Source organism: Elephantulus edwardii, unplaced genomic scaffold, assembly GCF_000299155.1.
Source record: "Elephantulus edwardii isolate Elephantulus edwardi_28Jun2011 unplaced genomic scaffold, EleEdw1.0 scaffold00006, whole genome shotgun sequence".
NCBI lineage: Eukaryota > Metazoa > Chordata > Mammalia > Macroscelidea > Macroscelididae > Elephantulus > Elephantulus edwardii.
In genome coordinates this window covers 32,737,835-32,765,622 of record NW_006399756.1, presented here as the reverse complement: position 1 = coordinate 32,765,622, position 27,788 = coordinate 32,737,835, and the positions used below count along the sequence as shown (strand labels likewise).

General features: G+C 49.6%; 1 protein-coding gene across 1 annotated transcript; it reads right to left on the bottom strand.

Annotated features, from left to right (window-relative positions):
- Positions 1-125: 125 nt before the first annotated feature.
- Positions 126-27,788, bottom strand: HPS1 (Hermansky-Pudlak syndrome 1). Its single transcript, XM_006880043.1, has 18 exons — positions 27,672-27,788; positions 19,753-19,890; positions 19,390-19,532; positions 18,257-18,365; positions 17,062-17,222; positions 16,483-16,585; positions 15,706-15,804; positions 15,500-15,569; positions 12,300-12,355; positions 10,486-10,653; positions 10,212-10,391; positions 8,851-8,912; positions 8,309-8,443; positions 8,169-8,234; positions 7,011-7,155; positions 5,215-5,328; positions 805-887; positions 126-288 (listed from the first exon to the last, which is right to left on the bottom strand). The coding sequence occupies exons 1-18, from the start codon at positions 27,786-27,788 to the stop codon at positions 126-128; spliced, it is 2,112 nt and encodes a 703-aa protein (XP_006880105.1).

The following is a 27,788-nucleotide window of genomic DNA, read 5'->3' as shown; positions in this document are numbered from 1 at the left end:
AGGCACCGGCCATGGGGAATGTTGGAGCGTGTGGGTGGGCATCAGCACAGGGGAGCGTGTGGGTGGGCATCAGCACAGGGGAGCGTGAGGGTCAGCACAGGGGAGCGTGAGGGTCCGTTGCCGGCCTAGAGCAGGGGGATGCGAGAGGCCTCCCACAGGCGCCGGGCCAGCTCGCTGGCCTGCTGCACCACCACGCCCGTGGGGATGACGGACAGGTGGAGGGCCAGCAGCTCGTAACACTTGACGGCCTCAGCTGGGTGGCTCTTGCTGTAGTAACGCAGGAGCTTCCTGGGGGAGAACGTGGGAAAATGAGATTCAAAAGCCAGGCTACCACATTCCTCCCAACGTGAGTGACCATTTCTGATATCAGATGAGCATCCTACGCTCCCATGGGCCCCAGAAAGGCCACCCAAGCCTTACCTGCCCCAAGGACCTAACCAGAGAAGTCTCAGTCCCAGGCCACTGTCCACCCTTGTGGGGTTTCAGTCCTCATACTAGGATCAGCTGAAGGGAGCAGAGTCCCAGCACAGGGATGTGGCCAAGCCAGTGGGACATTCTTCAAGGCTCAGCATGGAGGCTTTTAAATTCTGTCAAAGCTGTGCTAATAGTAGGTGGTCTGAATTGCGAATGAGCTTCCTGGTTGCTTCCTTTCTGAGGGTTTGACTGAGCTGTGAGGAGCCTCAGATGGGGTCCCTGGCCTCCTGGACTGGCCTCTCTGCTGGGAAAGCTTTTTCAGGGAAGTTGACACAAGTCACCCTGCTGGGGTGCACCCATGTTTGCAAAGGCCTTCTGGATTGGGGTTACCTGTAATAGTCTCCACCCAGCATGCCGATGGGAGCTGAGTCATCAGAAAGGACAGGTACCTCAATGATCTGCAGTTTGTGGCCCTGAGGAAGAGGGAAGAAAGTTGTGAGAATGGGGAGGCCATGCATATGATGGTGAGCCCGTAGAACTCAGGCAAAAACACTGACTAGGCCCTGTTGGGTGTGTGGTGCTTGGGATAGAGTGTCCCCTCTTTTTACCTTGTATTCTCATCTGTGAAGCCAGGAAACCTAGCAACAATGGGCTAAGTGTCAAGGGCCGTGCCTGGCACGTGGTATGTCCTCAACAAGCAGCAACCCCTATCACCCTAAATGGACTCAGAGCAGCTGCACGGGGGACGACTGGCTGGAAGGTGACCTGGGAGGTGTCCGGTAGAGTCTGAGAGAGCAAAGTCTTTTCAAAAGGCTCAACTATCTCTCTTGTTAACTGGTGTAAGACATAAGGTGATGCTGGCCATACCTCACGCCACACTCCGTTTTGAAAGAAATGTGAATTCTCATGGAGAACAGAGGAGAGGTGGAGTATTAAGACCTGCCAAGTATTTGCTGTGTGTCCAGCACCAGTGGACACCACACACACAAAGCAAGGAGGAGGTGCCCTCCGCTGTACTAATTAGCTCATCCACAGCTGTGCAGGCCCTGAGGGTGTGCTTGTATTCACGGCTGAACCTCTCCATCCTCACAGCTCTAATTCGTCTTCTCACTCCAAGGAAACTTCTAGCATTTCTGTGATAACACATCCCCGGCCCATGGGATATTCATAGCAATCAACAGAAAGGGTTATTGTTGTTAGGTGGTAGGAGCCTGAAGATCGGAAAGTTGATCTTGACTTCTGGTTTCATGAGTTCTGAGTCTTGGTCAGGACGTCTGACCCCGCCCTGAGTATCAGTGTCTCTCTCTGAAAAATGGGGACAGTTAACCATCATGGGAGGTTGGTGTGAAAATCCAATGAGAAGACAGATATTAAAGACCTCAATAACTATACAACATGGAAAAGATGGATGGACATTCTTAGGGTGAAGTGAAGGACAGTGTCATGGACTGAAATATGTGAACTTGGCTAGGTCATGACTCTCAGTGTGATGTGGCCTAGTGGCAAGAAGTTGAGCTGCAATCCTGAAAGCACACAGTTCGAGGCCACCAGCTGCTCCTTGGAAGAAGGATGGGCAGAAGGCATCTCCTTCCATGTGATCAACTGCCTCTGAAAACCTGGGTACACAACAATTACTAATCTTAACTTGAGTGATATCAGTAAGACCAGATTAGAGACAATTATATAATAATGCGATCACCCTGAGATGAGCTGAGATGCATTCAATCAGTCATAAGGGTTTTAGAGTGGAATGTGACACCTTGAGTTAGGGTCACGCCCTGACCTGAAGTAAGGAGAGTTTCCCTGTGGTGTGGCCTGCATCACTTTTTTGGCTTACAAGAGATAAAAGGAGAGTAAAGATAGCAGACAGTGAGAGGTTTCAGTACACCAAGAAAGAGGAGCCAGGAGTGGAGCGAGTCCTTCAGACCCAAGTTTCTGTGCTAGGAAACTCTGAAAACCATGAGAAGGAGAGAGGGGTGGGGGAAGAGTGAGGAGGGGAGAGGGAGAGAGAGAGGGGGTGAGAGACGGGGGGAGGGAGAGAGGGGGAAAGAGAGTCAGTCTTCCCCTAGAGTCAGGACCAGGAGACTGCCAGCCTCCTAAACTAGAAGAAAAAGAAATCTGTTAAAGTAAAAAAAATAAGAAAAAATCTATTAGCAGCACTATGCAACTAAGAGGGAGCCCTGGTGGGATGGCCTAGTAGGTAAAGAGTAGTCCTGCCAACTCAAAGGCACACAGTTCAAATCCATGAGCTGTATCACTGGAGAAAGATGACAGCCTTTGAAAACCTGCTAGAGGGTCAGCTATGAGTTGGCTCAATTGCGACGAGACGGGTGGATGAAATAACTAAGACAAGGGGCTTGCTTCCAGGGGGGAGGGGGTGAGAGAGAGCACGCAATAGAGCAGGGGACTCTCAGTGGAAGGGCAGGGATACAACGAGCAAGGAAGTGCTGGAATGTGGGCAAGAGAGGAGAAATCAGAAAGAGAAGAGGTAAGGGAGAAAACCTTGACTATTTGTTTACAATGAAGGTGAAGTGTAGAGAAAGAAGTACTGGGATGTGAGGCAAGAGACCTGAGCTATGCTTTCAGCCTCTCCTTGGGCAGCATGTCAACCGTTTTGCACCTTGGCTGAACAATGTGCTAGGCTTTATGCAGGAATTAATGGAGTAGTGCTTTACATGTGGTGTTGTTAGCCAAATCAGATTCAAATCCTGGGCATTCAGGAGGAGAGGGACACGCGCCCCCCATAAAGATGTGCTGTCTTGGAAACCCAGGGGAGGGAGGGGGTGACGGTTGCCATGAGTCAGAATTGGCCCGATGGCAGTGGGTTTGGATTTGGGGTGTAGGATTGAGAAGCCCCACTCACGAAGCATGTTTGAGTGGCCTTGTTCCCATGGTGCAGCCACTGATCTGCTCATAGGTCTGCCTGGATGCTGCCATGACAAATAAAGGCATGCTGGGTGGAGGGATCACCAAGTAAAGCTAGGTAGTCCACCTGAGAATGTTGTTGTTGTTATGTGCCGTCAAGTCGTTTCCAACTCATAGTGACCCTATGTACAACAGTCCTAAACCCTGCTCTATCCTGTGCCAATCTCATTGCCTCTGACACACCCATCTCGATCACCCCAGTCACTGAATCAATCCACCTCATAGATGGTCTTCCCCTTCTGCGCCGTCCCTCCACCCCCGCAAGCATGAAGTCCCTCTCCAAGGACCTCTCCCTCCTTACAACATGTCCAAAGTATGTCAGATGAAGCCTCAGAATCCTTGCCTCCAAGGAGCAGCCTGGTTTAACCCTCTCCAGGATGAATCTGTTTGTTTTCTTGGCAGTTGAGTTGCTATAATAAAGGATGCTTTAGGCAGAATATTAAATGATCCAAGAAGTATTAAAAGAAGATGGAAAGAATATACTGAGTCACTGTATCAAAAGGAACTGACAGGCACAGAATAATTTAATGAAATCACACATGAGCAAAAGCCTATGGTGATGAAGGAAGAAGTTCAAGCTGCTTTGAAGGAAATAGCAAAAAATAAGGCCCCAGGAATAGATAGTATACCAACTGACATATTTCAGCTAAAAGATGCTGCTCTGGATGTGCTGACTAAGTTGTGCCAAGAAATCTGGACAACAACCACTTGGCCAACTGATTGGAAGAGATCTATATTTGTTCTCATTCCAAAGAAGGGTGACCCAACAGAGTGTGGAAACTGTAAAACAATATCATTGATTTCACACGCAAGCAAGATTCTACTGAAGATTATCCAAAAATGACTGGGAACAGCACATCAGCAGAGAACTGACAAAAGTCCAAGCTGGGTTTAGAAGGGGTCGTGGTACTAGGGATATTGTAGCTGATGTTAGATGGATCTTAGCTGAAAGCAGGGAATACCAGAAGAATGTCTGTGTTTCATTGATTATGCAAAGGCGTTTGACTGTGTGGATCATAACAAACTGTGGCTGACTCTGAGAAGAATGGGAATCCCAGAACACTTGATCGTTCTAATGTGAAACCTATACTTGGACCAAGAGGCAGTTGTCAGAACACAAGGAAACACTGCATGTGGGAAAGGCGTACGCCAGGGATGTGTCCTATCTCCATAACTTTTCAACTTGTATGCAGAACAGATTATCCGGGAGGCTGAGCTCTATGGGGAGAAGTCAGGATTGGTGGAAGATCTGCGTTATGCAGATGACACAACCCTGCTTGCTGAAACTGAGGAGGACCTGAAATGCTTGCTGCAGAGGGTAAAGGACTGCAGCCTTCAGTATAGATTGAAGCTCAATGTCAAGAAGACAAAGATTCTCACCACTGGACCAATTGGCAGCATCAGGATGGATGGTGAAGAGATTGTGATTGGGTTGTTGTTTTGTTTTTTTTTAGATTGAGATTGTTAACAACTTTAGTCTGCTTGGCTCCATGGCACCAGTAGCCAGGAAATAAAAAAAAAAACGTATTGCGATGGGAAGTCTACTGTTAGGGACCTCTCCAGGGTACTGAAGAGCAATGATGTCACTCTGGAGACTAAGGTGTGTCTGATACAGGCCATGGTCTTTGCAATCACTTGTTATGCATCAGAGAGTTGGACAACGACTAAGGAGGATAGAAGGAGAATTGATGCCACCTGAGAATAAGACCTATGAATTCTGGCTCCCCGTCAGCCCTGTTTACCTGGCCGTCCTTCCGCCAGTGACAAGAAGCAGTGCAGAGATGATCTGATACAGCTCAGAAGACAGGCAGCCAAGAGTTAAAAGAAAGGAAAGCACTGGAGGTGTGTCTTGCCCAGGGTCCTGGAGGTACCCACCGTCTCATTCTCGAACCACAGGAAGTAGGAGCAGTAGAAGTCCCCCTCCCGGAACAGCAGCGTGGTGTAGCCTTTCTGGAGGTATCTGCGAGCATGCCCGATCAGAGACCAGACCTGCGGAGAGGAGAGGGAGAGCTCACGCCTGTCCCTGCAGCCGGCCTGCAGGAAGGCCCCGGCAGCGCTGCATTCACCTCCTGCACTGCATGATCAGAACAAGCCTCCAGATGCTTTCACCCAAGGCTCGTCTGGGTGCTCCACACCAGACTGCAAGTAGGCGCTGCCCTCAGCAGTATTAACCAGCTCGTCCACAACACACGGGTCATGAATGGAATGGCTTGTATTCACTTCTGAGCTTCCCCATCCTCACAGCTCTAGTTCATCTGACTATCCTCAATGTCAAGGTCAAAAGAACTTGCTAGCACTTGTCATAAACACATCCAGGCACCTGGGAGGAGCTGAGAGCAAAGGGAAGGAAGAAAACACCTGGAAAGGGAGCACCCCAAGGCTCAGGGTCGTTGTTGAGCACCATCGAGTCAGAACTGGCCCACAGCTTACCCTTCAGTGGGTTTTCAGAGGCAGTTACTCACACAGGGGGAGACTGCCCATTGTTCTCCCATGGAGCAGATGGTGGATTCGAACCGTGTGCATACGGGTTTGCAGCGCGGGTTTGCTCACAGTAGGAGCTAGAAACAAATGTTTACAGCAGGGATGGACAGATGGACTGCCCTCCAGAGAACCCACGGGAGGAAAAGCACGTGCCGAGCGGTTTTATATAACTTTAATGTGCTACGTGTGAGTCATAAATTAGTAACCAGTCAGGCCGGCCAGGAAATAGCCAAGGGCATTGTTAATCAACAGTAGAGGAGACAGAGGTATCCAGGATCACCTCCCGTTCCATGCCAGGTAGATGTTAGTGAAGTGTCTGAAGGCAGGGACAGCCTCAGTCAGGCCAGGGACGAGGTCCATACTAGAGGCCTGTGGTGACTCAGGAGGAGTCTTGGATCCTTCACATGACCTCTGGCCTCGTGCAGGGCCTGTCTGTGATGTCTGCAGGAAGGCAGGAGGGACTGCTGGGGCTTTGGCCCTGTCCCAAGGGCTAGATGAAGGCGGAAGAGTGCTCTCACCTAAAAGCTTAATGGATGGGAAACTGCATCCCACCAATCTGATCTCAAGGTAATATCTATTTAAATCTGCAACAGGTACAAGGGTTTGCAAGACTTTTCAGGGAAGCAATCTGACAACATGCATTAATAATCCTGAAAACATTCCTCCCTTCTGACTTTAGTAATTCCATTTCGGGGAATCTGTAGTGAGGAAATAATCAGAGATGAGGACAAAGATGTATGCGTGAAGGTGTGTGCTGTGGAATTATTCATCACAGTGAAAGCCTGGAGACAAGGCTGTGTCCAACACTGGGGAATGGTTAAGTGGATTATGCTACATTCACCTGATGGACTATTAGGGGGCTGTTAAAAATCATGTTTATAAAGAATTAATGACATAAGGAAATGCATGATATAGTGGGAGGTGAAGATGTGGTAAATACAACTGCCGGTGCAGAATTATTTCAGCTACAGAAAACTATGCACAAAAGCGAAGTGGGGTGCGGGGGCAGGGGAACGAACCTAGATGACAGTGCCGGTGACCTGGAGAAGGGGAGATGAGGCTGGTGAAGAGGATGGGATCAGTAGGTGGTCCATGAGCATGACTGCCTTGTGTACCGTGTACTGTGCTATACGCTTTCTCATGTCCCATCTGCTGGGCCGTGAAGAGGGCTCGGCAGCGGAGGGGGTTACCTTGGTTTTGATGAAGGCAGCCAGGGGTCCTTTGCCCAACTCTGAAGAAGTCTTCTCGCTGATGCTGAGGGAAGGAGCCACCATCTGCCCGGTGGTGCGGTCCACGTAGATGAAATGCACCAAGCCTGGGAAGTCCTCTAGGTAGGTGACGTTTGAGTTAAAGTGCACACACAGCCGGGAGGCAGGATGGGGGAAGCTCTGCCTTGTTTCAGGCTGCCAGCCCCTCCTAGGCAGTGGGGTCAGAAGTGCCACACTTGCCCTTCACATGGGGTTCTGTTCCACCCAGCCTTCCAGCCTCCCTGTTCTCGCTGCACCTCCCCACTTCCCAGCCTTGACAAGTCCTAAGGCTCAGCTACAACAGGGCCTTGACATTTATGCACTTAACACAGGCCCTTCTGGACCCTGTAGTAATTCGGGATGAGCCTGAATCATGTACACACTGAAGGTGACGTGACAGGAGAGATATGCAGCTAATAATGAGTGGGCCCAGAACGCCGGCTACTTAACCAGCACAATGTGTTCACCACCGCCCTGCATCTCGAGATGATAGGAAGCTTCCATCTGAAGGAGGAGCATGTGGAAGGCTAGCAGCTTATGGCTGGGAGGCCCCTGGCAGCTGTTTCACTGTCCTATTGAACATACATCTCTTAGGGGACTTGAACCTTTCAGACACTTGAATATAAGAAAAGTGGCTTAATAGAAAGTGCCATGGAAAAATTAGTATTTAATAAAACGAGTGTGCTATTCTAACAGGGTCAAATAAGCTTGGAAATGGTTTTACAGGCAGGGACATGCATATTTCCTGCAGGACCTCTCACAGGCTCGGCATATGCACAGCACTGCTCTAGGAAGGACCACAGAAAGCCCACCACTGTGCCCCACACACTATGTCTGTTATCCTGTCGCTTGGGATGCTGGCATTAAAGATCTCCAAGACTTCCGTGGATGACCTCTGGGACACCAGGCACTTCTGGCATTTCACGCTTGAAGCGCTCCTATAGACAAGGTTCCCAGGACACCGTCTTCTATTTATTTCCTTATAAAAGACATAGAGGTGGTGGAGCATAAATTCTCCCCCTCCCAAGCCCTGAGGTTTGTCATAGAGGGCAGGTGGAAGGGCCTATTCTGGATGCGACTGGGGTCCAGGGGGCAGGATATGACACCATGGTGATGTTCCGCTGGCTTTTCACCAACAAGAAGTCCTTCCAGTCCGCTAGCTTTTCTCTGCCAAGACAAGCAGGGTAAGCACAGGCCACCCTGGGCCCATCACAGGCTGCTCAGGGCCGCGTGCCACTTACTGCATGAGCCTCTGGGCTTGGTCCTGCAGCTGTGGGGGCAGCTGGGGGCCCCCGCGGCCGGGCGCTGTGCTCAGGAAGCTGACGCGGTAGATGGTACACAGCTGCAGCTTCACCTTGCGGCACGCCTGGAGCAGCCTGGCTCGGGGGACGAGGGGGTCAGTCGGAGGAGGCCTGGAGGGGCACCTGTGCCTACCTGATCCTGTACCATGGGGCAGAGCTGCACAAACCCCGCTGGCCTGCGTGTGCCTGGAAGCAGCTCCCACTCTTCCCAGCGTGGACTCCACGTGTGGAGAATCATCTCCTCCAACCTCACCATTTAACGGAAAAGAAGGGGAGCGTGGGTCTCGCTCCTGCAGCACTGGATCCTGACACCTGTGCCTCTGGTCCCTGCTGTTCCCAGGCCCCAAGACCGGGCCCTCAGCTCCCCACGGCCTCTCCTCTGGAACCTTCCCTCCTCCTTGGCCAGGGGAGACATGGGTGTTTCTGGGCATCTGCCCTTCTGTCTAAAGGCCACACCACTTGTCCTCAGGGCTACTACTTACTCCCAGGACGATCCTGGCTCACTTCTGGAGAAGGCCTTCGTCTTGAACTCCAGCCAGGTGCTCTGTAAGGACAGGTGACAAGGTGGCTTCCTGACAATGCTCACGGTGTGGCCCGTTTTCATGCCAGGCTGACCAGGCACCAGCAGCTCCAGTGTTGAGGCTCAGTGTGAGGCTGCCTCAGGTCGGTCCTTGCTGGTCCCCTGCAGGCCGACCAGCACCCTGCCCACCACAGCACTCAGCAGACGGGCCACGCCCACTGCTCTGGATAACAGAGTATTCCTGCGTGCCCAGTGCTGTGCTGTCTAGAGGCAGACCTGACGTCAGGGTACCAAGCAGGTGCCTCTGGATGGGGCAAGCAGGAGGCCGGGGTTGGGACGCAGCAGGCAGCGGATGCTGCTGTCGACCTTAGGGACAGCATCATGGTGCAAGAGCTCCTCAGAGCGTCAGAACGCCGCCTCCTGATGGGCGCGGCCCTGCAAGACTGAGCTGCCTGCCCCTCTGATCCTTCTGTTTCTCTCAGACCAGCCTCGACTGCAGCCACGTGAACTCCTAGTTCCTCAAATAGATCCCAGTCCCGTCAGATGCTCAACACAGCCCGCAGCTGCTCTCTGGACTGTGTGGGGCCCTGCTGTCTGGAGAACGGCTCCTGGTTCATCTCCTCACTGAGCTCCTGGCGCTGGAGCCCAGCCCTGCCTCTGTGAGCCCCCACACCTCCACAGGTGGGTCACTGGGATCAGGTGTGGTGGATGGATCACTGGCCTGGGGCCAGAGACACAATTCAGGTTCTGAGTAACCGCCGCTAAGTCGGGATTTATCTAATCCTGTCTCCTTATTGACAATATGGCAACAGCAATGCGCTTGTCTGCTAACCTGAAGGCAAGAGGTTTGAACCCAACCAGTGGTATCGCAGAGGAAAAATGTGGTCATGTGTCCCTAAGGGTTACAGGGGAAAAAACCCTGGGGAGCAGTTCTACTCTAACATGTGGGGTCATCAAGAGTAGGAAGTGACCAGATGGCACGACCAACCACATATGTGAAGTACCCTGAGTCAGAATCGACTTGTAGCTGACCCTCCAGCAGGATTTCAGAGGCTGTAAATTGCATGGAAGAATACTGCCTATATTTTTCCCAAGGAGCAGCTGGTACATTTGAACTGTCAACTTCTGGTTTGTGGCACAAATCCTTACCCAACTGGCCACCAATAGCACATAAGGTTTTGTTAATAGCCCTTCATGATGTGGAGAGTAGGTTAAGAAATCAGTGGTACCTGGAACTTCTGGCCCATCATCTGGTAGACCAGCACACCTTCGGCCATCCCTGTCTCTTCTCCCAGGTGGGCATGCTGAAGGACTGGGTCTCACCTGGATCTCCTGGCCCCCTCGATTCTTGACGAACTTGTCCATCCTCTGGCGCAGGTCGGCCATGACGGGGTGGGACCGCAGGGCAGCTCCAGGCCCCTGTCCCTCCTTCAGCTTCTTCTCCAACAGGGAAAATCCGTCTAGTAGCTGGTATAGGACTAGGGCCAGGGGGGCTCCGGGGCTCTGGGGAGAAAGCACAGGGCTGCTGGGACGAGGGCAGCTGGCGGAGCAAGTGCTTAGGTCATGGGATCACCAGGGCAGGGCGAGGGCCCATTACCTTGGTCAGGAGGACCATGTTGATGCCTGGCCACAGGGGCAGGCAGTACAGGGTGTGGGGCACCAAGGGGCAGTAGCTATCTTTTATGGTGGCATCCAGGAAAATCCTCCTAGGGCCGGATACTGATGAAGAGTGAGGGATTAGTGTCTGCAGAGTGTCTTCAGCCACCTACAAGGAAAAAGGGAGGGGTGGTCAGGAGTGGTGAGCAGGGAAGCACGGGCTGCCTGACCTCCCCTCCAAGCCAACTCCACCCAGCAGCCCCTGTTCTGTCCTCCCTGTGGACCATGAAGGAATACAGGATCTCTGGACTAAAAGTTGACTTTGGTAAACTTTGGTGGCCTAGTGATAGGGGTTGTGCTGCTAATGCAACAGCAGGAGGCTTCAATTTATCTCCTGCTCCACAGGAAAAAGACGGGCAATCTCGTCCTATATGACTTACAAACTGAAAACCCGCTGCAGAGTCAGCTTTGAGTTGGGACGGACTTGACCGCACAGACCACCACTGTCACCCTGACCTCAGTCACTACACAGTTCTGACCCCTGAGCAGCCCCAGGTCTGCGTCTGCTGCTGTCTCTCTCCCTCAGAGTCAGGAGGGGATGCCACGTGGGTGAGGGTCTAGTAACTGGGAACACAGACAACGGGGTGTGGGAAGAGGAGACACCTTCAATGAGATGAAGGTGTTTAAAGTTAACTAATGCTCTGTCATTTCAGTCACTCTCAGAACATAACTGCTGACCATTCACACTTCCCAGGTGGGCACATGGTGACTAAAACAAGCAAGACAGAAACAATCTTCAGAAGGAAACTTCAGAGAATTAAGGGTATTTTTATGGATGGCACAAACCTTTCTATGCAAGGATATTACTCAAGTATCATGTATAATAGTGAAAAACTGGAAATAATGTACAAGTCAGTTCTGGAAAGGTGGTAATGGGAAAACATTTTTAATAAAAGTGAATTTTAAGGAGCTCTGGTAGTTAAGGCATTCAGAGGCTAGGCAAAAGGTCAGTAGTTCTAACCCACCAGCCACTCGAAGAGAGGAAGATGAGGTAATCTACTTGGGTAAGTTTACAGCTTCAGAACCCTGTGGGCATTTCTGTCCTGTCCTGTGGGGTCATGGGAATCAAAACTGATGGAATGGCAGTGGACTTTCGGTTTTTAAACGAATTTCACTATGATCCATAAAGGGAGTTCAGGAAGCCTAGTGGCAATAAGCTGTGCTGCTATCCCAAAGGCATGTGGTTCGAGGCCACCCGCTGCTTCGCGAGAGGACGGGCAATCTCCTTCTGTTTGATTAACTGCCTCTGAAAACCCGCCGGAGGCTCAGCTATGGGTCAATTCTCACTCTACGGTACACAACAACAACAACAACAACAGCAACAAAAGGGTACACAGAGATAAATATAAAAACAAAAAATCATAGGATAAAATATCAGAAGGAAATTCCCAGAATATTCATAGCAGTTAACATGTGGGGTGGGACTGGATGGGATTTTTATTCTGTTCTCCACACGTTCTTGTACATACATTTGTGGGTTGTTGGGTTTTTTTTAACACGTTTTCTTATTTACAAAAACGTTAAAATTTATGCTAGACTTTCCACTCCTAATGAGCGAGGAGGATAGGCCTGACCAGAGTTGAGGCTCAGCTCCTAGGCGCGTGTAGCTCACCCTCACAATGTCTGCTAACAATGGCCAGCTCTGAGGGCACCAGGAAGGATGGCCCAGTGGGGCCTCCTGGAGGCGGAGTCCTTGTAACACAGTTCCTGCAGAAGCTTCTCAGACCAGCCTCCTGTCCCCCAGGGAGCACTCACCTGAATCTGGGCAGCATCAGTGGGTGGGGTGCCTCCCTCCAGCCAGACAGTGCTACCTGCAGGCCACAGACAATGGCAATGTAAGTAGTGGGGCCTCAGGAAGGGAGGGGTGGAGGTAGAAGCTCCAGACAGGAGAAGAAGCCTTTTGGTGTGCGAAGGTGCAGGGTGCCTTCTGCTCACTCTACACCCCCCTCCGCTGGTGAGAGCTAAAAATGTCTGCAGAACAGCCATGCGCAAAGCATCCTGGATCTCGGGAGGAGATGCTTCCTGAGCCAGGTCTACAGATAGAATCCATACCATCACCCGATTCTTGGCCTCTCAATTCTTTCAGGTTCTTCTCTGGTCATAACACCAGCTGTTGTTGAGCTACTGCAGAGTGGCTGGTGGGTTCTAACTGCTGACCTGCTGGTCGGCAGCCCAACACGTTCATCCTGCCCTCAGGAGGAAAACAGAGTCTACGTGCCCCCCCCCCCCATTAATGGGCTCAGTCAACAAACTTTGACTAAGCATCTACTACGTGCTGGGAATTGTGCTAGACTTCCTTCCAACTACAGCTCCCGTACACCCACTGAATGCCCTACGCATCTGAAATACTATATGCTTATAATATTCTCTCTTCTATTCTGTGGCAGATAACCATCATTTAGAACTGTGCTTCTCCAGAGAAATGTGCTCCTGAATTACACATGGACGAGTGCTGCTCTCGCCATTCCTAAGCTGTGAGCTGCATGCTGTGGAATGGTATTACTTACAGGCGAGGCAGCGGAAGCTAACCGCCAAGAGACAGGAGGGCGAGGGCAGGAGGAGCCGAGGGGGAGTAGTAAGAAGTTCAGAGCTCATCCAAATGCACCGTGTCCTGGGCTCATGCAGCGCTCCAAGAATGGAAGAAAGCTATCAGCTAGCAAATATGTTGTTGTTACGTGCCACTGAGCTGACTTATGACTCACAGTGACCCTAAAAAGAACACATCTGACCCTTGTCCTATCCTGTGCCATCCTCTCCGTCTCTGATAGCTACAGAGCCCAGTGTTCGTCACTGTGTCAGTCTATCTTGTTGAAGGTCTTCCTCTCTCTCTGAGCCTCCACCTTTCCCAGCATGAGGTCTTTTCCCGAGGACTGGTCCTTCCTGACAACAAGCGCGAAGTATGTGAGATGACGTTTCCCCCTCCGTGCCTCTAAGGAGAATCCTGGGTGTGCTTTGTACAAGACATGTATTTGTTTGTCCTTCCGGCAGTCCATGGGATATTCAGTACTCCTCCAACCCAACACCAAGGCATCAACTCTTTCTGTCATCCCTATTCATTGTCCAACTCTTGTATGCATTGAAAGTAACCAAAAAGACTATGATTTGGATCAGGTGCAACTTAGTCTTTAAAATGTCAGAGATCCTGGGCTCCCATGAGCCCATCCAAGGACTGCGAGTTAACACATCTAGCCCTGTGGTTTTCCACTTCAGATGCACAAAGAGCATTACCGGGGAGTCTGTTATAACTCTTGACGCCCAGGTCACACTACAGGCCAATTAAGTCAAACACTCAAGGCCACTCAAGGTCCAGCTTCCATACAGTCAGCGTCCGGGATACAAAAGACCAACTCAGGGATGATGTGAACTTGCCCACTGAAGTCATGCAAATTTGCTCTCACTTTGAAATGACTGACTGAACCTACTCCTGCTTGCAACAAATTATTCATCACAATCATCTTCACTCGCCGCACGCGCAGCTTTTAAATAATTCAAAAAGCTTTGATCCCTTTTCTTGTGCTAAAACCCACTCCCACTGAGTCAGTTCAGACCAAGAGCGACCCTCCACTGGGTTTCCAAGACTGTAAGTCTTCGTGGGAGGACACTGCCCATCTTTCTACCTTGGAGAGGCTCATGGATTTGAACTGCTAACCTTTGGATTAGCAGCCTGGTATGTTACAAACTACACCACCAGAGTCCCGTTTCTTGCTCTCACGTAAGGTTATCTAAGAACTGTATGCTTCTGTTCTGACTTAACTATAGATGTTAGCTAAAGACACAACATAGGTATTTGGTTCATGACCGGGAGACCAGCTGAGTTTTAAAACTTGTCAGGTTAGTCTAACTACTGCTCTAACACAAACCAGAGCCAAAAAAATAAAAAGGCAACTCATACACCCTAGTCGCATGCTGGACCCACGGTGAGGAACCTGCAGAAGCATCCACACGTGGGCCTCGGGTCCAGTGATTCTGGCTTGGTCTGGCTGACACTCTCCGGGGGATACCGGTCTGCAGCCAGAGCTGAACACATGGTTTAAGAAAGCTGCATGCTGAATTCCTCCCGGGATGCCAGCCTTCTGCCTTCTTCCTTCTCTTAGATGACACAGACCATGTAATCTGTCTTTTTTCCCAAGCAGCTCAGTGCTAACTGTCATGCTCATTTCACAGTGACTACAGCCGCCTTGGCTTATCTACGTCACAGCAGAGACTGAAGACAGAACAGAAGTCACTAAGAGATGGAGCTGACTCAATGGCACTGAACAAGGACAATCTGCTGAAATGTTGTCTAAAGAATATTGCCTATTCCTTACTGTGGTTGTTTGTTAAGAACATCATACATATTTTGCTTTCTTGTATCATTTAACCACACACTTTAGGGGAAAAAAAGGTAAGGTGCAAACAAACTGTAACCCACTGTGGAGGTGATTTTGACTCATAGCAGAAGTGTGCCATGGGGTCTCTGGGGATGTAAAACTTCACAGCAGACCAGACTGCCTCGTCCTTCCCTCACAGAGTGGGTTCGAACTGAAGACCTTTTGGTTAGCAGCTGAGCTTAACCACTGTGTCACTGGGGTCCTTAGGTTGTAAAAGAAATACTAGGTAATTATTTTTTCAGACGTTCTTCAAATGATTATTACTTAATTTTACCTGATTATTAACTAGTTCCAAAAAAGAAAGATGAGGCAGAGAACGGACAGGTGACAGATGATTTTAAAATGAAATCCATCTGTCATAAAAAGCCTCAGGAAACATCCCTGTGGTCTTGACAGCCTTTGTGTTCAAGCAGGAGCTAGCTGGCAAACAGAGAGGAAGCTGGAGTGGGCATTCTATTTGTGTGGAGAAATAAAATCCTGAAGAAGTTGGGTACCAAAGTGTGGAGGTCCCCTGAGCCCCAAGATAGAATCCCAGGGCTGTTGCCTGGCATGAAGTCCCCCTGGCCTCCTGCACACAGGCCTCACCTGAGCTCTTCTCATCAGGGGAAGGAGCTGGAGTAAAGTATTCCTCCGGGAGGGAGAAGCTGTCTGTCTCCTGCAGGAAGAAGGGGGCAGGGCACGCTGAGGGCTTGGAGAGGATGCCCAGCTGGGTCCAGGCTGGACCCTGCTTTCTGGGGAAAGACTCAGCCACAGGGGAGGCAGACCAGGCCCCCAGGGCTCAGCACACACACCGTCTCTGCAGAACTGCCCCTGGCCGGGGGTGTGGAGCCCGGACTCCTGGGCTGTTGCACAGGAATGTTCTGGCTGCTCTGGGGCCTTGGTGGGAAAGGCTGTGGCCACAGGAGGAAAGATCATTAGATACTTTGGGCCTGACCCTCCCAGCATTCCACAGGACAGCCTTCAGAGCAGAGCTGGGCAGACTCCGCCTGCACCCAACCCTCATCTCCACTGTGCAGCCCTGTGTGGAGCCTCAGTTTCTCCAAGGTGCCTCAGCTCCAGGTGGCTAGTCTTTTCCCAGAACCACTGAGACTCCAGAAACTTTGGAATCCCAGAAACTGGGATTTCTGAGTCCACTACGATGACAAAGATGACAATGGTGATGATGGGAGCTCACGACAGATGTTCCCAACACCTTAAGCACTGTCAGGCCCAATATGAACTATCCTTTGAAATAACCTGGAGCCTCAGGAGGCAGATGCTGTCATCCTCACTGTACCACTGTCAAGACAACTGAGGCCTAGAGAGGCAAAGACCTGCCCAGATCCCACTGCTGGCTAAGAGGGAAGTGGGGTTTCAAACCCCAGATCTGCACCTTTACTCCACGATACCATCTGTATTCACACTGGAATTCAGAGGGGAAAAGTGCTCCCACCCTCACACTCCCAGGACTGCAAGGTGGAAAGCACAGCCCACAGGCAGCCTGCCCTCCGCTGTCCAGGCTGCTCTCTGAGCCACCTCCCTCTCGGCTTTCCCTTGCCCTTGGGCTTCCCTCGGGAGTCCCCCAAGACCTGAGTGTCATCAGCCTCAGTCGCACTCTCGTTGGGGTAAAGGTCTTGCACCAGGAGGATGAGAGCCAGAAGGTCTGCAGGGCGCAGTGAGCTGGCACCATGGCTGCAAAGACAGAATGGACGTAAGGCAGCAGGTGATGGTGACACCATGCCCTGAGGCGACAGTGGTCCAGGAGCAGGGAGGCCTTCGACTGCAAGGCATTTGCAAATATCTCAGTCAATGCAATCATTTTTTGAAGAAACAGCAGGTATAACTAGAATTAAATCATCAATTTTTAAAAATAAAATTTCATGTGTTAAAAAAAGAAAGCAGTATCTACAGGAAGTAACAAGGAACCAGTAATAGCATACAAGGAAGTTCTCCTAAACTTAGGCTGACAGTGTTCCAGAAAGAAGCACTTCAGAGGAAGGGAGAGAGCCGAAAGGGTGCGAAGAGCTGGAGAATCCAGTGAGGCTTCGTAGAGGAGATGGGTGCCGAGGTGTCCCTGGTGGGAAGGCAGTGGCTTCAGGGGTAGAGGAGACAGGAGTGCGGGAGAAGGCAGAGGGCCTCCAGCCACCGTGTACCGGGCCTCAGCTCACCTGGAGTAGAAGGCCAGCAGCTTGGTGTGCACCAGCAGGAAGGCGTGCAGGGCCTCCTCGCCTGCCCGCTCGGGGCTGGAGTTGACAGCCTGGATGACGTGTCGCTCCAGCGCCTCGATGCACAGCTCACAGAGCTGGGGGTGGATCAGCCGCTCCACGGCCTGGCCATGGGGCAGGAAAGGGAAGCCACAGATGTCTCTGACCACCCTCTCCCCAATGCAAGGCCTAGACTGGTGAGCATACGCAATCCATATGAGCTCATACTATGTGCCACACAGTGGGGACAATGGGGACCAGAGACTAAGATGACAGGGTCCCCCACCTTCCTGGTGCTTATAGTCTGCTCTCTGTACTTAAGTGGACGAGACAGACATGGTGCAAGGAAGCAGACACAATAACCACTGCCTGTCATAAGTGCTAAGAGTAATCTCGACAGTATGGCTCACCTCCAAGTGTGGCCTCTGGTCCGACATAATCAGCATTATTTAGGACCTTATCAGAAAAGCAAATTCTAGAGCTCTCTCCCCAGACCTACTGTCGAGGAACACAGAGTCTTCCAGGTGATTTTGAATCATGCTGGAGGGTAAGATCCACTGCTGCAGAGAACTGGTAATTGCCTAGATACTGAGCAGGGAACTCTGGTGGCCTAGTGGATAAAGAGTTGTGCTGACAACCCAAAGATAGGCAGTTCAAATCTACTAGCTGCTCTGCAGGAGAAAGATGGGCAATAGCCTCTTGTGAGATTTATAGCTCTGGAAGACCTGCTGGAGGACCAGCTATGAGCTGGCTCTGACTCAAGGGGGATTTTTTTTTGTTTCAGCACAAGTATTTGTACTCTTGACAACCTAGCCTTTAGAGCTGTTTATTTTCCACTCTAGTTTCAGTTCAGTGTATTTTTTTTTAATTTTTTATTTCCTGGAGCCAATGGCAGGGTTGAGGGAGCTATCTTCAGGGACTTCCATCACTTACTGACAGCCCGCTCCCCCAGCCCCTAGTGCCCCTAAATGCACTGGGAAGTCTGTTTTAACCTGGATCGAGCTGTCTGATTAGGGAAGGATTCATCGTACACAAAGCACCATGTGACCAGAAACAGCGAATCTCATCAGGACCTAAAATGTGGTCTAAACACTGGGCGTCCCATGACCTGACACTTCTGTGATGTAAGGTTCCATCCCCACAGTTGTCCAGCGGTCACCTCCACCGCGAAGCACTGCTCTTGCTCCCGCAGGCGGCCAGCAGTGGACAGCAGGCTCTGGAAGTATCCCCACACCTGTCTTCGTCGCTCCAGGTCTGGGGGCCGCAGCCTGGTGGCAGAGCCCGAGAGAGTGGGAGAGACCATGAGAAAGCTGGCCACTCCCCAGCCAAGTGACCATGGTCCTGTGTCACCCACAGAGCTGGGAGAGGCCACAGGATGTGCCCAAATGAGCCCACAAGTCACCAGAGAGGCCATGATTCTGACTGCGTTCCAGCCGGGGGATGAGCCCAGAACCAGGAGTCCGCAAACCACCACCTTCCCACTCTCACTTGCACACAGTCAGAGGACAAGATAGTGAGAGAGAAGGCCCGAAGGCGGCTGAGCCCTCCAGACCACCTCACTCCTCCTGGCACGGGCCGTGTGTCTGGGTGAGGACTGGGCTGCAGCACCACACTACCTGCAGGGTTTACAGAGAAACTGACCTCAGGGGCGGGGAGGGAGGGGCTCTAAAATGGCTCCTGTCCATTCGACACTGGTGCTTACTCACATCGCCACACCTTAAAAGACCTAACTTCCCAATTCTCTGTGAGACTCTGGGGTGACCCCTCCATGAACCTCTCTCCTGAGTCCACATTTCAACTGAGCAGCTTCTCTGGGCTCCTTCTGACCTGAGTGGACACTCCAAACACCACCTTCTCCCACTGGCTTCTCTACTGAATCCAGTGCCAGGTGTGAGGGGTGTGACCCATGAGAAGCTGAGTTCCTATGTGTGTGCACAGCCATGTGTTTCTCTGGGAAGGGAGTTACGAGTGTCTCTGAGAAGCTGGGATGAAAGCTGGTGTGGAAAGAGCTCGGGTCTAGGAGGTCTAAGCTCTGACTTCCAGTTTTGGAGCAACTACCACCCAGCTGGCTGGCCCTGGGCAAGTTATTTATTTAACTTCTCTGACCTCAGTGTTCCCCATCTGTAAAGTGGGCAGGTTGGACTGAAAGATCTTCAAGGTTCCCTGGAGTGCTCCTTCCCTGATGCAGGACCCAGCTGGGACGGGGTAGGGGCATTGTGGATGGAAGTGGGCCCATGCTACCACCTGGGAGACTGGCAAAGGACACAGAGGGGAACAGCCACACAGACTCACTCCTTCCGGATAAGATGGCTGTCCACAGTGACCAGTCCGAAGTGCACCTCCACAAGGTACTTGAGCACACACAGCTTCCGCCGCAGGTCCCCCTCGCTCTCCGTGTGATCTCCGTTGATGGCAATGAACAGGCATTCTCCAAACTGTAGGAACAGCTGGGTCAAGGTCAGCCAACACTGGACGCTGCCCTTCACCTGCCCTGGCCCTTGGGGAGGGGGTAGTGAGGAGAGCCTTGGATCCCAGGAGATTTTGATGAGATTCAGACACTGTCTTTCAAAGGAATCTAAAGTCCAAGACAAGGAAGCAGCAGGCAGATGGGACAGACCCCAAGTGAAGGGGACAGGCCCCAGGCCAAGGACTCACAAGGTGAAGGACATACAGGTAGTCGTCATTTTCCGTTGAGAAGCAGGTGTATGTGTCTGAGAGCTTCTCCAGCATTGTCATGGAGGAGATGATGACCGGGGCAAGCAGGGTGCTGAGCCTGTCCTCCAAGGCAGGGAGCTGAGAGGAGGAAGACACTGCTCAGAATATGCTGGACATGGGGACAAAGGAAGGGACAAGACCCAGGCTTTGTCATCAAGTGGCCCCAGAGCTTTGGCCCATCTTGGCGTGTAGCACTGTTCTGTTGGAGAAAGTGGTGAAGAGACATTATCTCCAGCACCTTGGGTGGTGGCCAGAAGGGTGGGCCAGCTCACTGTGCTGCCACAGGTGCTGAAAGGAAGCGAAAACATTTAAAAAACTGGACCAGGTTGCCACAGAAAAATGTTAGGGGCATTTAACTGTGCACTGGCGAACATGAAGGAAGTCTGCCATGGTGGTGTCGCGGGTCTATTGTCCTAATTGGCTTTCCTAGGCCATTGCCTTTGACTTTTGCTGCATGGCTGGGCAGGAGCATGCTTATATGGGGACTGGCCAGTTTGGCCATTCTACCAGATTTAAATTGAGCAAGTTCAGCAGCAGAAACTGTGTATCTCATTACCTGCAAGAAAGAAACAGAGAATACTTTGTACTTCTGTTAGGGCCAGAGATTCCTGAACCAGTCAAAGACCTCCACCAGAGCCCCAACAGCTGCAGCAGAGAACCAGAAACTGGGATGAGACAGAGCTGATGTGGGACAGCTGCCCCCCAGAGTCAGAGAGTCAGCGCTAAGGGCCTTTGTCCAAGCTTGATGGAGGACTTGAGGTTGGGAGTGGGTATAGGGGGGAAATGCCATAAATGGCAGGAGTTAAGAGAGCTTGTAACATCAGCCTAAAGCCACAGGCCGAAGGCTAAAAAGCCTTTGAACACACTTAACAAATTGTCCTGACTGAGGAATTGTATCCTGTTGTGAATCTAAGATGTAAGCTGTTAACTTCACCATTGTGAGTAGGGTTTTGTGAGGTCTATGTAGTTATTGCAATGGATTTCAGACCCAGTCAAGTAGGATTGGGGTTAGATTTAGCAGAAGTAGGTTCAGGAGTATGGAGGCCCTGTCTGATGACAAATGAGAATTTGTGCTGTATTGTAGATGTTCTTGATGGGGACAGTTCTCCTTTCAGGAGTTAGAAGAGGTCAGCTACAACTTATACACTCCTTATACAACCATATACACACCAACTGCCTAACATATCTGTTTGTAACTTTTAAGCAAAATGATTCAAGCACAAAGATGTTCACTGCAGTGTAATTTATGATGTAAAACAACTGTAAAAAACCCCCATAAATATCCAGTAGCAGGGAAACAGTTTGGTTAATAACAGTGTAACTGCTTGGTGAGTCAGCAGCCACTTAAAATCTAAGAGTATTTTTTTTTAAATGCAAAATTCCCTGTATACAATATTATGTTCTTTAAAAAATGGCTGTCAATTTTCTGCATTTAAAAATGTACAGAAAAAAAAACCCCAAAATATAGGAGCAATATTAAGAAACTCAGCAGTGTTAAAATGACTGCTTCTGGAGAGAAGTGTTGTGGGTGATCCCCGCCTACCCAACATTTTACATTCTTTTGAATTTTTCTACTTTTCATAATGAGTATGTATCTGTGAGGATACCTTCCCTTTCCCACTCTCTCTCTGGAATCCTAAAGAAGGCCCCAAACAAATAAATAAGACCAGAAGTGGACAAATGTGTTTTAAAACCTGTGAATAAAAATGGGATAAAGCCAGTGGAGTGTTACAATTCAAACTCTCAATACTGAGGTAAGAAAGGAGGGAGACAGCCGACCTTCCCCACACTGATTTCCGGAGCCTCGAATGAATTATGGAGAAAGCAGAGCTCTAACTTGGAGCTCATAAAATCTCCAAGGAGCTGAGTAAGACTTTGTCTGGAGAGGAAAAATAGGCCGTTGGCCAGGGGCAATTTGCAGCATTTAAAATATGGTGGGACAGGGTACTGTGGAGCATATTTTCTTGCCAACGTTCTCATTCAGGAGCCACAGTGTGTGCCCATCGGTCATGGTTTTAACTGTGGCCTTTTCTGACAGTTCACATGGCCGTGCAAGTGCCTCCTGCCTGACCACACTCGGAGTCCTGGCCCATCCAACAGCTGCCGCCATCGCTCCCTCACCTGGGGCCTTTCCTGCCATCTTGTTCATTCCTCGTACGTCTCCCTTCTTGTTTTGTTCACTGTTTTACCCCATACACTGGTGCACAGTTGGTCCTGAATTAATATGTGTCCAGAAAGGCAAAAACAAGTGTTTGTGGAATAATCCACACATTGCAATTTCTTTGAAATGTCATGAACAAATAATAGGAAAGTCTCTTGAAAATCTAGGCTGTATATGACTAACGGGTCTGTTCTGAACAGGGTGAAACCAGATTTCTCTTCAGACGCAAGGATTTTGAAAGACCATCTCACATACTTTGGGCATATTGTCAGGAGGGGTCTGTCCTTGGAGGAGGACATCACGCTTGGAAGAGTGGAGGGTCAGTGCAGGAGAGGAAGACCCTGGATAAGTTGGATTGACCCAGTCAGTGACTGTGGTAATGGGGTCAGGTATGTCAGAGGCAGTGAGGTTGGCTCAGGACAGGGCAGGGTTCAGAGCTGATGTTCATAGGGTCACCGTGAGTCCTAATGGACTCGATGGCACATAATGACAACAGCCTATGGCAACTCATCTGTGCTTACTGCAGGTGAAGCAAGGGCTTTCGGATGGGAAGGGAAGCCTGAAAGCACCTAGTGAAGAAGAGCAGAAAGAGCACCCTAGTCTAACACCTGGTGGATTTATAAAGTGGGACAGTATGTCTGAACAGTTTATGATGCAACATTCCATTGATTATAAAGCAGTGCTGTTATTATGCACCATCGGGTTGGAACCAACTCATAGCTGACCCTCCGGTGGGTTTTCAGAAGCTGTAAACAGCACAGGAGACTGCCCATCTTTCTCCCACAGAAGAAGCGCCTTTGGGTTGACAACACAAGCTCTTACCACTAAGCCAGCAGAGCTCCCTATAAAAGCAATAGTTATAGCAAAGTAAAACCAACATAATCCACACCACATCCATTGCTGTCTAGTCAACTCAAGGTGACCTCAGACACAGCAGAGCTGTCCCACAGGGTTTGCAAAGCTGCTATTTTTCACAGGAGCAGCTCGCCACATCTTTCTCCTGTGGAGCAGCTAGTGGGTTCCAACGGCCAGCCTGCTCAGCGCCAAGTGCTTAACCACTGTGCCAACACACGTGACCAGGCTTAGGGAAACGGCTACAAAGAAATGATGTGCATCTATTCGTATGCTGGAATAGAACGAAGGAATGCTTCCACCGAGAACGGTGCTTCTGGGAATGTTTAACAAAAGAAAAGCCCTTAATAAAATACCAAGTGAGAAAACCAAGAAACAAAACGGTAAATGTGGAATGGTCCCGTCTACCTAGAAAAGCATACAGGTCTGAGGCAAATCTATTAGAAAGCTAACCGCTCTAGAAGGCGGCTCTGGTGGTGAAGGCCACAGGGAGCTGGGCTGGAACCCAAAAGTGCTGCGTAGTTCAAATCCATGAGCCGCTCCAAGGTAGAAAGATGGGCAACTCCAGCACATCTGACGGCCTTCCTGCAGTCTGCTGGAAGGTCAGTTCTGAGTCAACGATAATGGGTTTGAGTTTTTGTTGGGTTTGTTTTTTTTTTTAATAGCTTTAGGTAGTAGAATTATTGATCATTTAAAATCTATTCTTTTTTATATTCAAATTTTTGATAATGAATTCATATTCCCCAAAGTCAGAAAAAGCTGATCATATCAGAGATTGTGAAAATGGAACAGGATAGGGCAAAACTCAGGTCTGCTGTTCGTAGGGTCACCAGGAGTCACAGGCAACTTAATGGCCCTTAACAACAACAACAACAACAACAACGCAACACATACACACATAATGAGTAAGATCTCATTTTCTTTAGACTAGTCATTTGGGAGCTGGAAAATCAGGAAGCTATTCCTTTATCAGGCTTTTATAAAGAGGAAGAGAACAGCCACCCAACAGTTTGCTTCTTAAATCAGTCTCAATGAAATGGCAGTTTTGGAACTAAAATAGCTGAAAATTCTTAATTTGAAAATGAAATATACTGACCATTGAAAATAACAGTCTCTGACAGATATAACGGCTTCCCAGCTAACTAAATCCACTCGAAGGTCTATGATCTCTGACGTCTCGTTTTGCTCCTACAGACTGTGACACTGATGATGGATTCACCTGCTGGAGTGGAGCCGGTTCAGGGACGACTGGGTCCATTCGAGCGAGAAGGGCACCAGAGGCAGCTAGCCACACGGCTGCAGAGAGGCGCGAGCTGCTCTGCTGCATTGCTAATTAAAACATTTTTTAAAAATTCAAGATTGTCATTGTTAGGTGCCATCAAGTCGAGTACAACTCACAGCAACCCTATGAACAGCTGACCCGAATCCTGTTTTTTGGGTTTTTTCCCCCCCTCGAATCCTGTCTTATCCTGAGTTATCCTCACAACCTCTGACCCACTGGAGCCCACTGCTGATGTCACCATGCCATTCACCTTGTTGATGGTCTTCCTCTCCTTTGCTGAGATTAATCTAGAAAAAAACCCCAACACACTGCCTTTGGCTCAATTGCAATTCATATTGACCGTAAAGGACATAGCAGGTCTGCCCTGGCTCTTTACATGGGAGCTCTGGTGGCCTCGTCCATAGGGAGCTGCACTCCTAACCCAAAGGTGGCACCTCTCTGGAGGTTCGAATCCAGCGACAGCTCTGCAGGGGAGAGAGGCAATCTTCTCTAGTGCGATAAACTGCCTCAGACATCCACTGGAGGGTCGGTTAACTGTTGATTCAGACTCGATGGCAGTAAGTTTGAGTTTACTGATTTATTTTTTAGAAGGCAACATCTTTCAGCTGGTAGATCTGAACCACTGACATCTGGTTAGCAGCTGAGAGCTTTAACCACTGCATCACCAGAGAGGTCTTCAAAATAAATTGCTACTTTAAAACACAATGAAGAAATTAGAGAAATGAAAACAACAACTGTCCGGTTTATCAGATTAAAATGGGCTCAGAAAACGCAAGCACCCCCCAAAAAAAGAAAAACCAAAACCAAACCTTAAGACGTGGTTTCTACATCAGACCATATTAAAAAAGTTAAATAAAAATGGATCATGAGAACTAAAACAGAAATGAAACCTAAAAAATCTTTTAGAGGAAAACCTAGAGGAAATTCCTAATGGGTTCATGTTGAGCAAAGATTTGTCAGATATGATGCTAACAACATACATAATCCATAAAAGCAAAACGGATAAACTGGGCTGTACTGTAATTACAATTTTTGATCCCTGAGAGAGACTATGAAAAGAACTCAAAGATAATGCTGCAACCACCGTGGAAGGCGGTGTGGTGCTTTCTCAAAAAGTTGCAAATAGAGATACCATTTGACCCAGCAATTCCACTACTGGGAATATACCCCAAAGAGACCATAACTGCCACCCAAGCAGATAGATGCACATACATGTTTATTGTGGCTTGTTCACAACAGCAAGGAGTTTCAAACAACCCAAGTGCTCAACAAACGAATAGATAGAGAAGCTGTGGTATATTCACACAATGGAATAATGCACTGCATTGAAAAACAAGGAACTCATGCAATATTATTCAAAATAGGTGACCCTGGAGGACATTATGCTGAGTGAAGTATCTCAGTCACAAAAGAATAAATACTGCATAGTGCTGCTGTTGGAAAACGGGACTGACATAGGGGTTGGGGGGAGACTGAGAAAGATGGGATAAATAACGTATACTGCATTGAAACAGATGAGGGAGAAAACTGTTTAAAAGGGATATGTGGTTAGGTATTTTTGTCATGACGGGAATCCAGAACAAAGGCTCCATAGGGGAGTGGACCTGGGGGGAGGGAATGCAAAATAATGAAAGAATTTTTCTTTTACTTTTCAAAGAGAAAAGTATACTGGGGGAAGGGGTGGGCAGGGAGAAAAGTGCAACAATGAATGAATGGAAATCCAAAGTCTCTGTAAATTTTCATTAAAATTAATAATAATTTAAAAAGAAAATAATGCAAAGATAAGCCGAGTACGAAAGGATAATTGGAAAACAATTATCTCATAAGGAACTTGTATCTATCCAGAGTATTTCATAAACTTAAAACTCAACTGCTGTTGTTGTTATTTGCTGTCGAGTTGCTTGCGACTCATAGCGACCCTATTTAAAACAGCCCTGAACCTTGCTCTATCCTGTGCTAATCTCATTGTCTCCGATACACCTACACCCATTACCCCAGTCACTCCATCTCATCAAGGGTCTTCCTCTCCTGCTGTCCCTCCACAAACAAACAAACAAACAAACAAAAAAACCCAAAAAACCAATTAGGTAACAAATGGAGAAAAGCTTTAAAGAGACACTTTTCTGATGGACATGTTGTTATGCATCACTGAGTTAGAATCCGCTCACAGCCGACCCTCTAGGGGGTTTGAAGAGGCAGTAAATCACTCGGGAGGAGGCTGTTCATCTTTCTCTCTCAGAGCGGCTGCTGGATTCAGATTCCATGCTTTTGGGCTGGTTGTGCAATTCCCTACCTCAAAGCACATGAAAAGGTGCTCAAAAATCTCTAGGCACTGCTGTTATCAGGTACCGTCAGGTTGGAACTGACTCACAGCTGGCCCTGCAATGGGTTTGCAAATCACACGCAAGAGCATGTCCATCTTTCATCTGGTGGGTTTCAATCACGTGACTTTGAGTTGGCAGCACAACTGAGCTGCCAGAGCTCCCTCACTGGTCATGAGGGGAATGAAAATGTAAACACAGTGAGATTTTTCTAGACCGTCACTGGGGCTTGCTGTTGAGTTGATTCCGACTCATACTGGAGGAGAGAGCTGCCCCACATTTTCACCTCTATTTTCCTGCTTATTGGCTACAGTAGGTGTAAACGGCCAACTTTTCAGTTCCATTGAGTATCAGCCCACTTCGCCACCACTTTTCACTGCTGTGCAGTTGGAACCGCCTCACAGCTGACCCTCCAGCGGGTCTCAGAGCCTGTAAGCAGCACGGCAGGAGACTGCCTAGCTCTCTCTCAAGAAGTTGCTGGTGGATTCAAACCAACAGGGAGGTGCCCCATCTGCTTCAGCAGTGCAGTTCTCTACAGTCTGCATGACCCCAGCTCCTTAGCAAGCGTATAAGCTCAAGCTCAAGTTCACTGCTGTCAGGTCAGAACTGACACGGAGCTGACTGTCCAGCATCTTTTCAGAGGCTATGAACTGCACCAGAGGAGGCTGCCCATTTCCCCCAGCCCAGAAGCTGACCGATTCAGATGGCCGTCGCTGGGCTGGCAGTGGAACTCCTTTACCCATGAGGCCGCCAGAACTCCCATACAGAAACCTATTGTTAAAACAGCTGAAATAAAATAAATACATAATAGTGTGTCAGGAAAGATGGGGAGAACCGGGATTCTCACACCCCGCTGGTAGAATGTAAAACGATACAATCACTTTGGAAAAGTTTGGCCGTTTCTTAGGCAGACAGACATGTACTAAAATGCATGATCTCTTCCACCCCTAGGAATTTACTCAAGAAAGATCAAAGTGCATGCCCATGGAGTCTGTCCGTGGGTAATTAAATCCAGTTCTTCTTGCCCTTTCATTTAGCCACGTGAGGCTCTCGTGTAGGGCGAGGGTGGGGGAGGGAAGGTGTGGGCTGACTGGAAGCTGTTAGGTGGGAGGTGAGAGGACCTAGGAAGCCCTCAGGCTGGGAGGGAGGGAGGGGTGGCGAACAGGGGCCCTGCCCCCTGGTGTCTGTGCCATCCTCTCTGGCCCACTCTCCTGGCACCACCACCAGCTTGCACTCAACTCACCTCTTCTTCCTCATTCTCTGAGCGCCCAAACTTCAGCCGGAGACTCTCTTCAAACTCCTCATCTGTCCAGTAGAAGAGAACTTCCGCACCCTCAGTGGCCACCAAGATGCACTTCAT

What these genes read in the sequence shown, in the direction of transcription:
- HPS1 (XM_006880043.1), bottom strand. Translation starts at nt 27,788, where the DNA reads ATGAAGTGCATCTTGGTGGCCACTGAGGGTGCGGAAGTTCTCTTCTAC. An exon ending in GAGCCAGGATCGTCCTGGGA is followed by an intron (nt 8,444 to 8,850) that starts GTAAGTAGTAGC and finishes CCCCCGAGCCAG; the next exon opens with GCTGCTCCAGGCGTGCCGCA. An exon ending in CGGAACATCACCATGGTGTC is followed by an intron (nt 7,156 to 8,168) that starts ATATCCTGCCCC and finishes CTCAAACGTCAC; the next exon opens with CTACCTAGAGGACTTCCCAG.